The 14,151-nt window shown below is 41.6% G+C and overlaps 1 protein-coding gene across 1 annotated transcript in view; it reads right to left on the bottom strand.

Moving 5' to 3' along the window:
• Nucleotides 1–154: 154 nt before the first annotated feature.
• dnah1 (dynein, axonemal, heavy chain 1) overlaps nt 155–14,151 on the bottom strand; it is a 38,904-nt gene continuing 24,907 nt past the window's right edge. Inside the window, exons 59-78 of the mRNA XM_038696354.1 lie at nt 13,376–13,501; nt 13,123–13,242; nt 12,193–12,342; nt 11,936–12,096; nt 11,292–11,517; nt 10,897–11,092; nt 10,570–10,721; nt 10,297–10,493; nt 10,047–10,191; nt 9,111–9,269; nt 8,407–8,538; nt 6,773–6,943; nt 6,474–6,653; nt 5,939–6,115; nt 4,936–5,106; nt 4,472–4,602; nt 2,012–2,156; nt 1,395–1,601; nt 923–1,157; nt 155–485 (exon numbers count right to left, since the gene is read on the bottom strand). Of these exons, the coding sequence (XP_038552282.1) occupies nt 364–485; nt 923–1,157; nt 1,395–1,601; nt 2,012–2,156; nt 4,472–4,602; nt 4,936–5,106; nt 5,939–6,115; nt 6,474–6,653; nt 6,773–6,943; nt 8,407–8,538; nt 9,111–9,269; nt 10,047–10,191; nt 10,297–10,493; nt 10,570–10,721; nt 10,897–11,092; nt 11,292–11,517; nt 11,936–12,096; nt 12,193–12,342; nt 13,123–13,242; nt 13,376–13,501 (3,303 nt within the window). The 3' untranslated portion in view covers nt 155–363. The remainder of the gene's footprint in view (nt 486–922; nt 1,158–1,394; nt 1,602–2,011; nt 2,157–4,471; nt 4,603–4,935; nt 5,107–5,938; nt 6,116–6,473; nt 6,654–6,772; nt 6,944–8,406; nt 8,539–9,110; nt 9,270–10,046; nt 10,192–10,296; nt 10,494–10,569; nt 10,722–10,896; nt 11,093–11,291; nt 11,518–11,935; nt 12,097–12,192; nt 12,343–13,122; nt 13,243–13,375; nt 13,502–14,151) is intronic.

The raw sequence follows: 14,151 nt of genomic DNA, 5'->3' as shown, positions 1-14,151 counted from the left end.
CTGTGGTGACCAAGAGAAGCTGTTTGTTGTCTTAAGAGAGTGAAAAGTAGATTTAGAGCTAAACTCTAATCTGGATGTCTGGTCCTGAAAAGTTACAGTATGTTGAACCACTGCCAAGTGACTTTATGAAAGGAAATAATCTTACATAACATTATTACACTTATATGTACTGTGAGAGACAGTTTATTACCAGACCTAAATAAGACTTACATTTAGCTTTTTAGTGACATCTGGTACATGTAGAAAATGTCTATCTAAGCAACCACAACTGCAATCATGAGCGTTGTTTGCTGCAAAACAAAGAAAGGTATAAAGACAGGGTTTTTTCCCCCGCTGCATATGAAAAAGTGTGTGTGTCTGTATTTAGTAGTCCAGCGCACAGATGAGGGCGACTCCCCGTTTGATCCAGTGTCTCTGACTGCGATCTGTAGGCAGCTCCACCGCGATCACATAGTTGGTGGAATGACCGGTTGTAGACAGTGTCCCTAGAAAAGCACACGAAGTAGTTCAGTGACATGAAGACATTTTAAACTGTTTGAATCTTTCCATCACCAAGTGTTTCTGAGCAGTCTCACGCGCCAGCATAAGGTGTTGGCTGCGTGCTGTGGGTGGAAAATACAGAGCTGCACTTTCAGATGCTTCGTGAAACAGGACACTAACTGGAGTCTATTTTGGGTGACTAATAAAACCACTAAAAGGAGATGCAGACAAACACTAGAGTGAACAGGCCAACACCTAGTCTCACTGAAAAACAAGGTTCATACACTGAGCAAACGTGTCATTTAATTAATTTCATTTAATTAATTTCCTTGACTCATTTCATACATTTTTAAATAAACAAGCAAGCGCTATCTAATCTAACAAATAATATTAGTTGTAACATAGATGAATCCAGTCCTGCTCACATACTGTGTGTACTAACCAGCACGTGTGAGGGTCTTGTAGATGGGGCAGACGTAGACCCCAGAGGTTGGAGGTTTGCGATTGGGTTTGGGGATCAGCAGGATGACGACCATTTCTGTGTAGAGCTCCTTGGGCCTGGACTCTGTGAGCTGGCCTGCCTCGATATCCCAGCGAGCCCCCTCCAGGAATAGACCGTGTATGTAGCAGCCTGTGTTTGGTTTCTCTGTTATCTCTGATACTGACTTCACTATTACCTGTGGGAGAAGGGATGCAGAAGAGATGAGGAAGAAACAGAATGATAGTCAGTATAAACCATTAATAACAAATCTTCAAAGCAAATGTAACAGAAATATACTGTAAAGTGTGTGTTGATATTCATACACAGTGAATTCAAAGTGGTAAATATGTACCTGACACAATAAATCTGTATGCTTTTAGCTAGTTAAGCAGAAACACTGGCATTTACACAGACTGTCAGACATGCCCCTGACCTCAAAGTCAAATCCAATTGTGTCGATGGAGGTGCCGGAGCGACGGGCGTAGTTCTGGAGGGTTCCGGTGAGAAAAGCCTGGGGGAAAAAGAAGCCACTAATCCAGAAGACAGGTGGAATGCCATTAGATATCCATCTCTGCAGAAAATTGATCCTCTGAAGCAGGTCTGACACCCAGGAGGCCAGAGGCTTCAGAGATGGGTAGGCCTGGAGGGGTAGTTTAAGTAGTTATGTATTATTAGAAAGCATTGCAGAGCCTGAAATTATGAGAGCAGGACAGAAATGCCACCACAAGCTCATCTGATGTCTTGTACACTGAAATCACTCCCAAATGTCAAATTTCTTATCCCCAACTGCACACAATAACACGGACAGAAGGCTGTCATAATGTGGATGTAGGATTGGGTTTATTTTGAGGCTTCCCCGACAAAACTTCTGTGCATGTTGTTGACTAAGTGTGGGCCAAGCTTTCTCTTTAAAATGATCCAGGGTTGGTGAGCCTTCAGGAATATAAATGTATAAAAATATAAGAAGTGTTTAAAAGGAATTTCTTCAATCTTGATAAGGGAATGAGAATGAGAATAATTGGTGTGTGTGTGTGTGTGTGTGTGTCTCGCCTTGGCTTTCCACATATCAGGCACCATGTTGTTGAACAGGCTGTTGGCCATAAGCTCCAGTTCTGACGACATCACCACTAAACCCTTCAGAGCCTTCACAATATCACGGAGACTCTGAGAGATGACCGCCAACAAATTGTTATATCTGAAAGACAAAAGATACAAGTACTTACAATTTAATCCTCATATCCAACCATTATTAAACAATTACAAGAACATGTGCATCACTTGTGTATTGAATAGTTTGCAAAGACAAATAAATAATAATTCTAAGTCATAAAGGAAGCAAAACTATAAACCTGTTGTTACAGGTATACCTGTTGGTATAACCTGGTAAACTAATCTGACTTCTAGGTTACACATGTAAATAAGTAATAATAAGTAAACTAACTGTACACAAAACCTGATAAAAAGGTTCACAGACACACAAACTAACAAAAAAACCCAAACACTGGCCACTGAAGACCTTGTTTATAACACGAGAACAATACAAAAATAGAAAAGCAACCCTGTAGTATAAAAAGGAACAAAATATATTTTCAAGAGTTGCATATTTACGACTGTTGACCATTACCAATGATTCAGAAACTACAATCTCTGGTTCAGAGACACCTGGCTTCCCAAACTCACTCTGTACGAGTTGCTGACGTCACAAGCTACAGCAGCTCACGCACAACAGAAAAAGTATATATATACTGCAGTATGATCACATAATTATGGCTTTGACTGGATGTCAAAGGGTACAATTTCAGCTACTAGTCTCAAATAAAGATATTACATTACTGGTGAGACATTTAATTATTATTTTTACCTCACAAGTTAAATTATTGGGCAGAATCACTGATCTAGCCACTTGACCCAGCTGCATATGGTGAGCTAAATATTGTCAAAGATGCTTTCAGTGCAGTACAGATGGCAGTTTCTTCCCCTGATCTCAAAGAATTACCAAACTGTAGACATTTGTTATCCTGCTGGATGATTAAAATAACATTCATTTACAAAAAATGTAAAGGACAGGTTGATTTGCCGAGTACTTGAGAATTATTCAAGCTGATCTAAGTATGACTGATAAACAGTGCTGTTTCAATGTACTGCTAACACAGACAGGTTGAGGGATACGGTCTAATACACAGGACATGCCGCCCAATTGTTAAACTTATGACTTTCAGTCACACATGGATATAAATTTTGATCAAACAAGAATAAACTTTCACAATAAATGAATTTTCCTCCATCTTGTCACATCTTTTCAGCTCTGATCATGAGTGTACAGCAACAGAGCAGAATGACGTGTTAATATATCAAAGAGACCCTCAGTGTGTGTCACGCTGACCTGGCGGAGGTGTGGCTGTCTCCCGTGTACCTGTCTCATTTCCTCCTCCTGCACGGCAGCCCACGTGACTGTGCGAGCCATGGCGCACGCTCGACAAGGTGAACTGAATTGGGGCAATTAGAAGCTCGCGCCCAGTTCAATCAGTGAACTACAAATACGCGCATCAGTCATTTGACTGGTGTGCGACAGACTGAGAGGACGGCAGAAGCACAAACGCATCCACTGTGAGTAACTGGGACTTTTGATCGTGACGGGCTATCGGTAAGCTCACATGGACTCTTGTTTCATATGGACTCTTTGTCTGTATGGGTGTAGAAATGTATTTAATGTGCTAAATGTGTTGCAGGTAAAGTTTTTAAAGTAATTGTCACTGCATGGCTTAAAGAGATACTAAATTGATAAGACCAAATGCTTAAGTTTCCTACGTAATTTGTATAAATTAATACTAAATAGTAACCCAAAATCCTTTGTTAAAGCTTAATTAAAATTGATAAAATGCATAAATAGTTTTAATAAAAATGTAAAGAATATTCCTTAGTTAAAACCTTTAGTAAAATGTTAAATATAGATTTAAAAAAATGCTGTTAAAATTTAATTGTGTATAAAAAATAGGAATTAATCTATATAAAAAGTCTAGTAAAATGCAGGGTAAAAAAAACATGTTATTTTGTGTAAAAACCAGAGTTAGGTTCATCCTCGTGTGTGTGTGTGTGTGTGTGTGTGTGTGATTAACATCTAATTGGTTAACAGTAATTAGTTAAAACACTTCAACGTCAATCTGTAAAACATTTGTTAAATAATCCTTTTACCTAATCTAAATATACTTACCTTCTACCTAAATGAAATACTTACCTTGATCTGCGTTTCCTGTAAAATGCATTTAACCTTACCTGTGTTGGGAAAATACCTGTTTGTTCAAAATTTATTTTGAAAAAAAAATGTTTTTTGTATTTAAAGGTTTTTCACCTGTTACTCCCGATCCTGATTCTGTTACCTGATCCTGTTACACTAAATACATATTTTTCTGAGTGAAATCCGAAATCTGGTCTGTGTGTTTTCAAGTGTGGGCACCTCACAGTTAGAATACACAGTGTGGTTTGCAATCTTATGGTACAGCCTAATGTTACCTGATGACCTCCTGGATGAGCACTGTGTTCATGGACTCTTCATAGAGGACCGGATACTTTTCCATCACCTCCTGAACGCTGAAAGGCTGAGGAATCTTCCCAACGATACCTGCCACTATCTCCTCCACTGTCTACGGTACAGGAAAAGGCAATGAAACAGAACAGTACAACATGTTTCAGCCCCAGTCTGTCTGTGCATGTGTGCTATGCACTGCACCTAACACAGTCTAGGCAATTTGAAAAAAAGACTCCAACTCTGAGACTCAAGACTCTCAAATCACAACTAAAGTCCTGACAGGCTACTCAACACTGCACAATCAAGTATGTTTGGCTAAAAACTTGTTAAAAATATGGCACTTTCTGTTGTCAATTACTCCTCAATCTTAATAAGTATACATAGAATAATTTTATGCAAGTAGAACTAAAATAAAAGAAGAGAAAATTATATCAAAAGATGTCTGTACCTCCTCCAGAGTTTTGCTCCCAGCAGATGCAGCTCGAGGCTGGAGACGAACCACAGCTCCCAGCAGGGCGAAGGTCTCATTCTGGGCAAAGCTGATGTTAGCGTTGTCATGTAGACCAAAGATCTCAGGCGTATCATTGATGGGCAAACCACGAATGTATGCCAGGTAACCCTAGAATCAGACAGAATTTCCATGACAACGAGTCACTCGCTGACCCCAACTGTAATCAATTAGTTTTATAGTCAGCAGTTCAGAAGTTGATATGCTTTGAATTATATGTGACACTTTGCAGACTATAGCATATCATTTTCAGCCATTTAAGAGATCATTCATTCATAAAATCTGCACATTTCATTTAGTTCAATTCTGTCTTGCCATTAGAAAAATAGTGCATGAACAAACAATATGTTTAACTGGGAATTTCAATGATTTAATGTGACCGAGGATTTAGCTTTTATAATAAAAATTCTAATGTTTAAACATTTCATGATCTGCAGACGTCCCAACTCAACTACTACTACTACACCTGTGTAAATGCAGATATGTATAGTTATATTTTAATTTATTTTTTTGCAACATGACAAATACTTACATTTCTTTGTGTGTGAAAGGAAGCAAGAACAGAGAACTTTTGTTATTATTGAATTTGTTAGAGAACAACCTCACACTCATAAAAGTAGGGGTGTTCCCATTTTTTTCATTTTTTGTTTCAGGTGACCATATATGGGCTGTGACGAATAACATCCTGTCATATGGCCTCTAGTTAAAGCTTTGGCTCCTACTGTATATTGCAGTAAGTCTTGTGATAGACATTTTAACTCTAAAGCAGTTATGATATCAAAGATGCCGTCATGTTTTATCAATGAAGACTAAACAGTATACATAACTTGTAATTCCCAACCCTAGAAAATATATGCAGAGTATACCAACTGATGCAGACAAAGGTCAAGTCTAATGCACTACTCTTCTCACAGTCTTTTGACTGCTCCGGCGTTTATCTAACCTTTATGTCCAGCTTTGTGTCTATCTGCCGGTAGACTCCAGACGAAGAGTAGACATAGTCATTAATAAGCACAGCGGGACAGTAGAAATCCTCCAGCACACTAAGCAGACATCGTCTATCCCAGTCATCTGTCACACGGCCGCCATAATTAATCTCCCCTGCAGTGTATTTTAGCACCTGGACAGGTGGAGGACAGAAAGGGGAGACTGACAGATGAATACATTCAAACACACACACACCCATTCTGACTGAGATCAAAACTTGTGTATTTTACTTTGGGGCCTGTGTTTCTGTACGTTTATACCTCAAATATCCACAGTCCTAAGAAACATTTTACAATAGTAATAAACTGTGCGCAATGGACATACTTGTAATTCATGAAGTTAAGAAGATTAAAGTCACAGGATGAGAGTGATGATAAAACAATAAGAGGAAAAAAGAACAGCAAGAGAAGACAAAACTAGATAGAAAATGAAATTGCAGATCATATGGCTTTGAAACTACTGTTTTCACAGGTAGTATGAATATCCCCTACCTTGTACGGGATGTCCTGGTACTCGTCCAGGAACATTTTGAGTTGGCTGATGGAGATGTTCAGGTCTCCGTCGGTGAACTCGTAGGGAATGTTAAAGCCCAGTGGGCCAAACTTCCTTCGCTCCAGAGCAATTCCATGGAAGAAGCACAGAGACAGGAGCAAAGACTTCAAGTGTAATGTCTGGAAAGAAGAGGAGAGGAATACGATGTAGACACTACTAGATGTTCTCAAAAACAATACTGGATGTAACTATAATAAGCAGGAACAGACTTGGGATGATGAGAGAAGACGAGGCAGACCTTGGTGGAAGTGGAGATAAAATCATTTGTGAGCCTCAGGTAGGTTTTCTGTAGATTGGCCTTGATTCCCTTCGGAGGCTCAATGGTCATCTTTGATCCGTTTTGGAGAATTGACACCGGGAACTTGTTGCTGGGAAGACTTGTGAGCCACAGACGGAAGTCCTTGTGCACCTGGTGCCCGTGCAGTGAAGGAAGTATCAAAGTCAATGAAAGGCTTGTCTAATATACAATACTACTATGGTATATGGCAGTGGTTCCCAACCTGGGGTCCGTGTGCCCCTCAAGGGGGTGCCAAAGATCACATAGGGTGAGCAACGCTTTATCTGGTTTGTGGTTGTCAAAAAAAATTGATCACATGTTCACATAACAAAAAGATAAACTTTTTTTGTTCTCACTTAAAATAGTAGGCAGGCTCTTTAATAGGCCAAACCTCTGTGAGCTCTTAACCTGTGACACTTGCTGTCCATTAGTTTTGTCAGGTCAGCTAGCTGCTAGTCAGCTTATCCTCCTTTTTCCTGAAGCCAGAGCACCACTATTTTATGAATGAAACAGGTGTGAGAAACTTAAAAGTGCTGATGACTCCTCAGTATCAAAAAAGAAAGTAAGGAAATGTTGTGGGGACAGCCCAGCTGACGGTGAGTGTCCTGGTTTCCCTTTTTTTTTTCTCGCTTTATTTCACCCATTGTTTTGCTCTGCCTGCCTCCCTGTGTTCTCCTCCTCTCTCCCTCGGCTCCTGAGCCCAGCCAACTACCTGCACCTGCACCTCATCAGCCACCTCGTCAGCCTGACACACCTGCCAGTAATCAACCTCATCCCTGCCTTTATTTTAACCCCGGTTCTCCACCCCCTCCTCGCTTGATCGTTGTTGCTCCATACCCAGTGCCACCTCTACGTTCAGGCTCTCATGTTTCTTGTTTTCTCTCATTTTCCCTGTACTTTGTCGCTCCAGTCACTAACCCTGTCTTTCTGTCTGTTTTCCCTCCCAGGCTCACTCACCCTCGTCATCCATTCTGTCGGCTGGGCTCATCCTCCGGTCCTCTCCTCTCGGGCTTCCTCCACGGCGCCCTCCCAGCTCCTCCCCGCTCCTCGCCTCACCACCTGCGCCTCGCCTGCTCCTCGGTCCTCTGTGCCCGCGTCCCCCGGCATCCACCTCTCCTCCCTCACCTCTTCCCTAGCCCCCTCCGTAAACCCTCAATAAAACCTCCTTCCCTCTGAGCATTGCGTTTGGGTCCTTTCTGTCCGGTCTCCCAACAGGAAATATCTCAAGAGTTACCTTAACTTTGGTTTTATTGAAAGATGGGACAAGTCTCAGCCAGAAAGTGTCATCTGTGGAGAGAAGCTCGCTAACGACAGCATGAAGCCAAGCAAAATAAAACGAGACCAAGAAACAAAACACCAGGAGACTGTTGGTGACGGCCAGGACTTTTTTGAGAGAAAATGCAGTTGGTGCTACTAAAAAGATCCTTGGACATCAGAAAAGAATTTGAAAATGTTTGCTCTTAGTAAGTGATTATGTAATCTTTTTGTGTCGGAGTGTTTTCCGGCTGTTGGCTCAACTTTTCTTAGATACAAGGCGTCAAGGGAAAAAAGTTGGGAACCACTGGTGTACAGTATGTGTATGCATATGTTTTGACCTTTACTGGGTTGACGTTCTCAATGAGTCTCTCCAGGGCAGGCATCCAGCTGGGGGCCAGGTGACAGTTCTGGAAGAAAACCCAGTGACCTCTTTCCATGGCAGCATGCATCATGATCTCAGCCCACGGACCCTGAATCACACAAACCGCAGCAGATGGTGACAACAACAAGAGTTGTGCCACAAACAGTAAGCTTAACATGAGGCATGTTTCCTAGAAGTTGTATCCTTATTAAGGAGAGAGTAACATATTTTGATTGTGGGATACAGCTCCCAACGGCTAGTTTGACATTATGTCTTTCAGGGCAGTTTAACAGCCCGAAGTTCAGTGCAGAAAGAAATTGAGGACAAGGTGGTACAACAGCCCAGTATGAGCTACTGAACAGCCAGAGGTAGTGTGTTTTTTCAGCCAGCCACTAGGCTTCAGGTTTATAGATGAATCGAGTCTGCATTTATTATAAAACCTGCACATGATGTGAATATATTTGAGCTAATTTATGGTGTCCTGGAATCTAGCATCTGTCAAAGTAGTATGGTACACTGTCCTGGCCTATGGTCAGGAATAGAGAAAACAATTAGCACGGAGGTGGCCATTCTTAACAACACAAATGAGAACAGCCTGGTTCTGTGAGAATGATTTACAGTGGGAGGGAGGGGGAGAGAGAGAGAGAGAGAGTATTCCCAGGCATCAACCCAGGCTCTGACCTGGCCTTGCCCCAGAGAGATGGCACTCATTTTCTTGGAGAACTGCATGACATCAGCAAACTTGTAGAGGTCAGCAGCAGGGTCAGTGCCAGGGGACAGGACAAAGATAAGGGGAGTGGAGAGGGACGACTCCTTGAAGACCACAGACAGATCTGACGTCTGGGGAAGAGATTGGGGATAAAAGCGTCATAATTCGTAAATACTGTTGTCGGATACTGTAGAGCGGGCCTATTCAACTAGCGGCTCAGTTCTATTTCACACAAAGTATGGACATTTTTGCCACAATAAATCCTTCAAAACCAGCAGAGAGCTTCAATCAGAAAAATGCATTATTGATGACAAAAGCCCTCATTTGCAGACTACTGCTGTCGCCTGTGAATCCAGCTTCTCTCACATGAATGCCAGAAAACAAATGCTCATGCCTCCTTGACAAACAAGCGGGACAAACAAACATGCAGCTTGTGTCGCAAAGAAAATTAAATTAAGCACTTGGCTTTAAAGAAGGGCTGTTTATTTTCTTGTGTAGTTTATGATTAGCTGCTTTTGTAATGTAGCAAAATAAAAGTTTTGAAAATGTGAATTGTCAAGTGTATGTACATAATGAGAATAATAGCTCAGGGAAATGTCCGGCTCCCTGGACCTAGCTTTCTGAAATTGTGGCCCTGTGAACAATACAGTTGAATAGCCCTGCTGTAGAGCTAACAAGCAGAAGTAATTTTCAGCCGAAGTTAGTTTGGTAAATTCTGTACTCTTTGAACATTAAACGATGTTTGCACTGCTACAAACAAAGCCAAAACAAATTGAACAATTATTGCCATGTTAATATTACCACACTTCTGAGCCACTGTCACACATATAAGAATAACTTTTTGTCACAACACACACACATTGCCTTTAACATCAACATTAAGGCAAGAGGGATGACAGGGATTCTACCTGAGGTTCTATGAAGCGCTGTCCCAGCTGTGCCGAGACAAAGACCTGCAGGCCTTGAACGAGAGAGTCAGCCCTAAGACAGCGGAGGACCAACAGCTTCTGGAATGAGTCCAGCTCTGTGTCCCACTCTCCTGGGAGACTCTCCCTATAGGCAAGCATACACACATGCACACCTTGATATTAATATTGACAGCTTCTGCACAGTACAAATGAAGGAAACAAGTATACATTTGTGATTATCTATGCGTGCCTGTGAGGCCGGTTGCTGTCAAAAATCCTCTTGAACCCCTGCAGATGTTTGGTGAAGCTCTCTGCCAGGTTTCTGAAGTTGTCCAGAGCGCTAAGGGCCAGGATGTCAAGCCAGGCACGTTCCGACAGCCAACTCACTGCTGGGTTGGGCAGCTCTTGGACGGGCATCCCTCCAGATAGCATGTAGCGCCACTCAGCCTGCCACAGAGAGACAACGCAGATTCATAAAATGTACAGGGGAGGAGGGGATACAGCAAACTCCCCCGTTGCTCACCATATCAATTTTGTTCTCATTCATCATGATGCGAGTGCACAGGAGGAAGGCAAACATGAATTTGTGCTTCTCAAACAAGCTGCGGCACACGTTGCTGTACAGGCTGAAGGTGAAAAATTCATTGATGTTGACGATTCTCTCCTCCAGTAAGTCTGTGAGACACATGTAAAGGAAAAGTCAGTGGAAGCAGGAACATATATTTTACATCTGGTTTCAATGTCATAAACCAGTTCTAATGATTTTTCCATCTGCACAGGTATACACAATTCTGTGTGTAATCTTGCAACCAGAGAGCATAATACAATGTAGTGTGGCATTTCTTTCTACCTGCTGTCTCAGAGTTGGCAATGCTAGCCATGAAGATGCCAAGGAACCACTCCAATGAGTACTGGTACATGGGGTCAACATTGGACAGGTCTGATACACAGAAGAAGAGTATCTGTGTGCGCACAGCCACCGGCACATACTCAAGACGAGTGGCGTCAATACGCTGCTCTGTTTGCTCTGCCGCCGTCACTTTGGCCTGCCATTAAAACCACTTCCCATTAGTAGAAAATCAAACAACAGTAGCATATGAGTTTGATGGCACATCAAGTATCATATAATGTTCTGGGGGGGGGGGTTATATATGAGAAAAAAACACATCCAAGATGGTTATTTAAGAACTTCATGTTAGGCCATATTATATTACATTAGAGATAATAGTTCTCCCGCCGTCAGACCTTTATCTCTCCAGCTTTGATCTTGGAAGCCTCCAACACTTGGATGAGCTCCTCATTGTCCACGGGGTTTCCCTCTGTGGAGCTGAGTCGGAACAGGATCTCATCCTCAATTTCTTTTAGCTCCTGTTTCATCTTGGCGTTGCTGACGATCAGCTGGTTCTTAGCCTCCTCCAGGTCTGGACGTTCCTTAGCCACCACCTGGCCTAGCAACTGGTCCTCTAGACCACTGGAGACACATTTACACAAACACAGACAGTGAGACTAAGACATAATTTTTAGAATAAAGTTCACACCCTAAATTGATTCTGAAAAATTACTAGTTTTCTATCTAGTACACAGTCACAACCATTTTTGTTTTATCTGTCCAAAACTCCATAGCGCTATCCTTAACTTATCAAGGCTTTTAAATGTTACGTATTATTGCATGGTTGCATGCATGCACTTACATCAACAATTGCACCACTTGTGTATTTTGGATGCAGTCCCATGTTAAACCACCAATTGCTTTTTTTCAAAAACCCAAACTGTTAATTCACATTTTAAGGAATGTGCCACTATTTATGTTTTATAATTACATTTTCTTCAAACCTGGGTCTTGCTCCTCACCTTCATAGCTGAGATAAGGAGACACAGCAACATGTTACCTGGGTGACAGGGTGAAGTTAATGAGCGTGACGTTGGTGGAAACCTCTGGAGAGTAGTGTGGGTTAGGCAGCTTGGTGGTGATGTACATCTTAAAGCCTTCATTGTAACTGATGACGGAATCGCCCAGCTTCAGCACTGTTCTGCCCTGCTGCTTAAATGTCTATGGGATAAAAATGTGAAAATGTATATGGTTACATATTTGTGTGACAATACGGTACAAGTGATTTTTGTTTGTTATTGGTGTATGTGTATTCACCTGTTGCAACAACACAGGCTCTAGAGCAGGATCTAACTCCTCTCCTACATTCTCCAAGAGGCAGGGTTTACCAAAGCCAATGGCATTCTCAAGACCGCGGAGGAAGTTCCGGTCACTTAGCTTCATAGCCTCCAATCCATTGTCCCGCTCCTGGGTGACAACACGCAGTGAGTATGAACGAGCAGTGGATCAAATACAACTACAGATACTGAGAAGCTTTCCAGAGGAGTTGTGATGTGGAATAAGATTACATTATACCCACTATTCGCCGCACAGCCAAAGCAGGTAACTGTGTATGTACTATAACAGGTTATATAGTGAAATTCAGTTTTGTAACTCCCTTCTGCCACATAGCAGACAATATACATTAATACAGACTCAATTATAAAAATGGTAAACAGAAATAAACTATAAGCATTGGAGCAGTGCTGAGAATGAATTTGAGCTTAAATGTCTGATAGCTTGGGGAAAAAAGCTGCTCTGCAGTCTGGTGGTGCGGCAGCTGAAACATCTATATCTCTTCCCAGAAGACAGCAGGGAGAACAAGCTGTGGCTGGGGTGGGTACTGTCCTTTAGTATCCTTTGGGCTCTGCGTAGGCACTTCACCTCAACGATATTACTGATGCTCGAGAGATGGGTACCAATGATCTTCTGAGCAGTTTTAATCACCCGCTGCAGAGCCCTCAAGTCCTGGGCCGTGCACATCCCATGCCAGTTTGTGATGCTTCCAGTCAGGATATTTTCTATTACTTTCATACTCTGCTATGTCAGCTCTTTATACTGTAAGTATAACTCCACACTATACATGTGATGTAAAGTTATAAATTAAAATCTTGATATGGCTACTTTTCAAGTTCATGTTCACTTTTCTTTTAGTCTTAGCGCCCTCTGCAGTTACAGTCAGAACAGCATGCAGTACAGTGTCCTCACCATGTTTTTGATCCACGTGTTGGCTTGTCCCTGAGGATCAATGAATAAAGCCCAGCGCAGAGAGTACTGGGCAATCACACCATTCTCCACTGAAAGGTTATCCTTGGGCAAACCTGATATCTACGCACACAGAAATGACAAAGTATGATGCCAGTAAGTCACCAATGTCATTTAAGTTTAAAAGCATGCGAAAACAGGTCTGTCTTAAGAGGCTTAGACCCTGAAGGTCATCTGGTGACAGGATGGTTCTGACCTGCCAGGAGCGGATCTTGACTGGATCTCCTAGGGTGTTGATCAGGTTGGGTCCATCAGTGTGTGGAACACTTAGCTCTTTGAAACATTGCAGCCACTCTTTCGCCATGGCTGCCCTGTACTTTCCCTAAACACAAAAACAATGCAGATAGATGGATGGATAAACAGACATATAGATAGATAGCATACACTATTAAGCACATTTGTGTGGCATTCAACAGACTAATATTGTAAATAAGTTTATGTTTATGCTTTGATATGCGAAAAGAAGAGTTGACAATCTGTTGAGTGGATTGTTATGCAGAACAAAGCGAGTAGCTTTGGTAAGGGATAACACACACTGTTACGAATGTGCCTCATGCTATTGAGACATTTGCAGTATCAAATATCTCAGATGGAGGCAAATTTACCACATAGCCTATAGGCTACAGAAGTAATGTAGTCATTTAATGGTACAGCCTGTACCATGTTTGACACTATAGAGAAAGTAGGCTTTTGTAAAAAAAATAAATAATAAAAAATACATTGTGAATGTAGCCTGAATGATTTGCAGCATTCATTCATGTGTTTAGGATTGTAAGGACATGAAACATAAATTGAATTAGACATTAGGCCTGTGTTAAAACACTTCAAAACACAAGTTTTTGATTTATAGGCTACTGATTTATTAGTTATCTTTCAAAGGATGAAACATTTTGGAGTATTCTGGCACACAGCAGTAGTAGCCTATATTTAGCAGTCTAATTTTAACGTCAATATATCAATAACAAAATTGTT

The sequence above is a fragment of the Micropterus salmoides genome, unplaced genomic scaffold (assembly GCF_014851395.1).
Source record: "Micropterus salmoides isolate LMB-PRFRI ecotype aquatic unplaced genomic scaffold, ASM1485139v1 Ms_hic_scaffold_4, whole genome shotgun sequence".
Classification (NCBI taxonomy): domain Eukaryota; kingdom Metazoa; phylum Chordata; class Actinopteri; order Centrarchiformes; family Centrarchidae; genus Micropterus; species Micropterus salmoides.
Note: the sequence above shows the minus strand (reverse complement) of the source record. Positions and strands in the feature narration are given on the sequence as shown.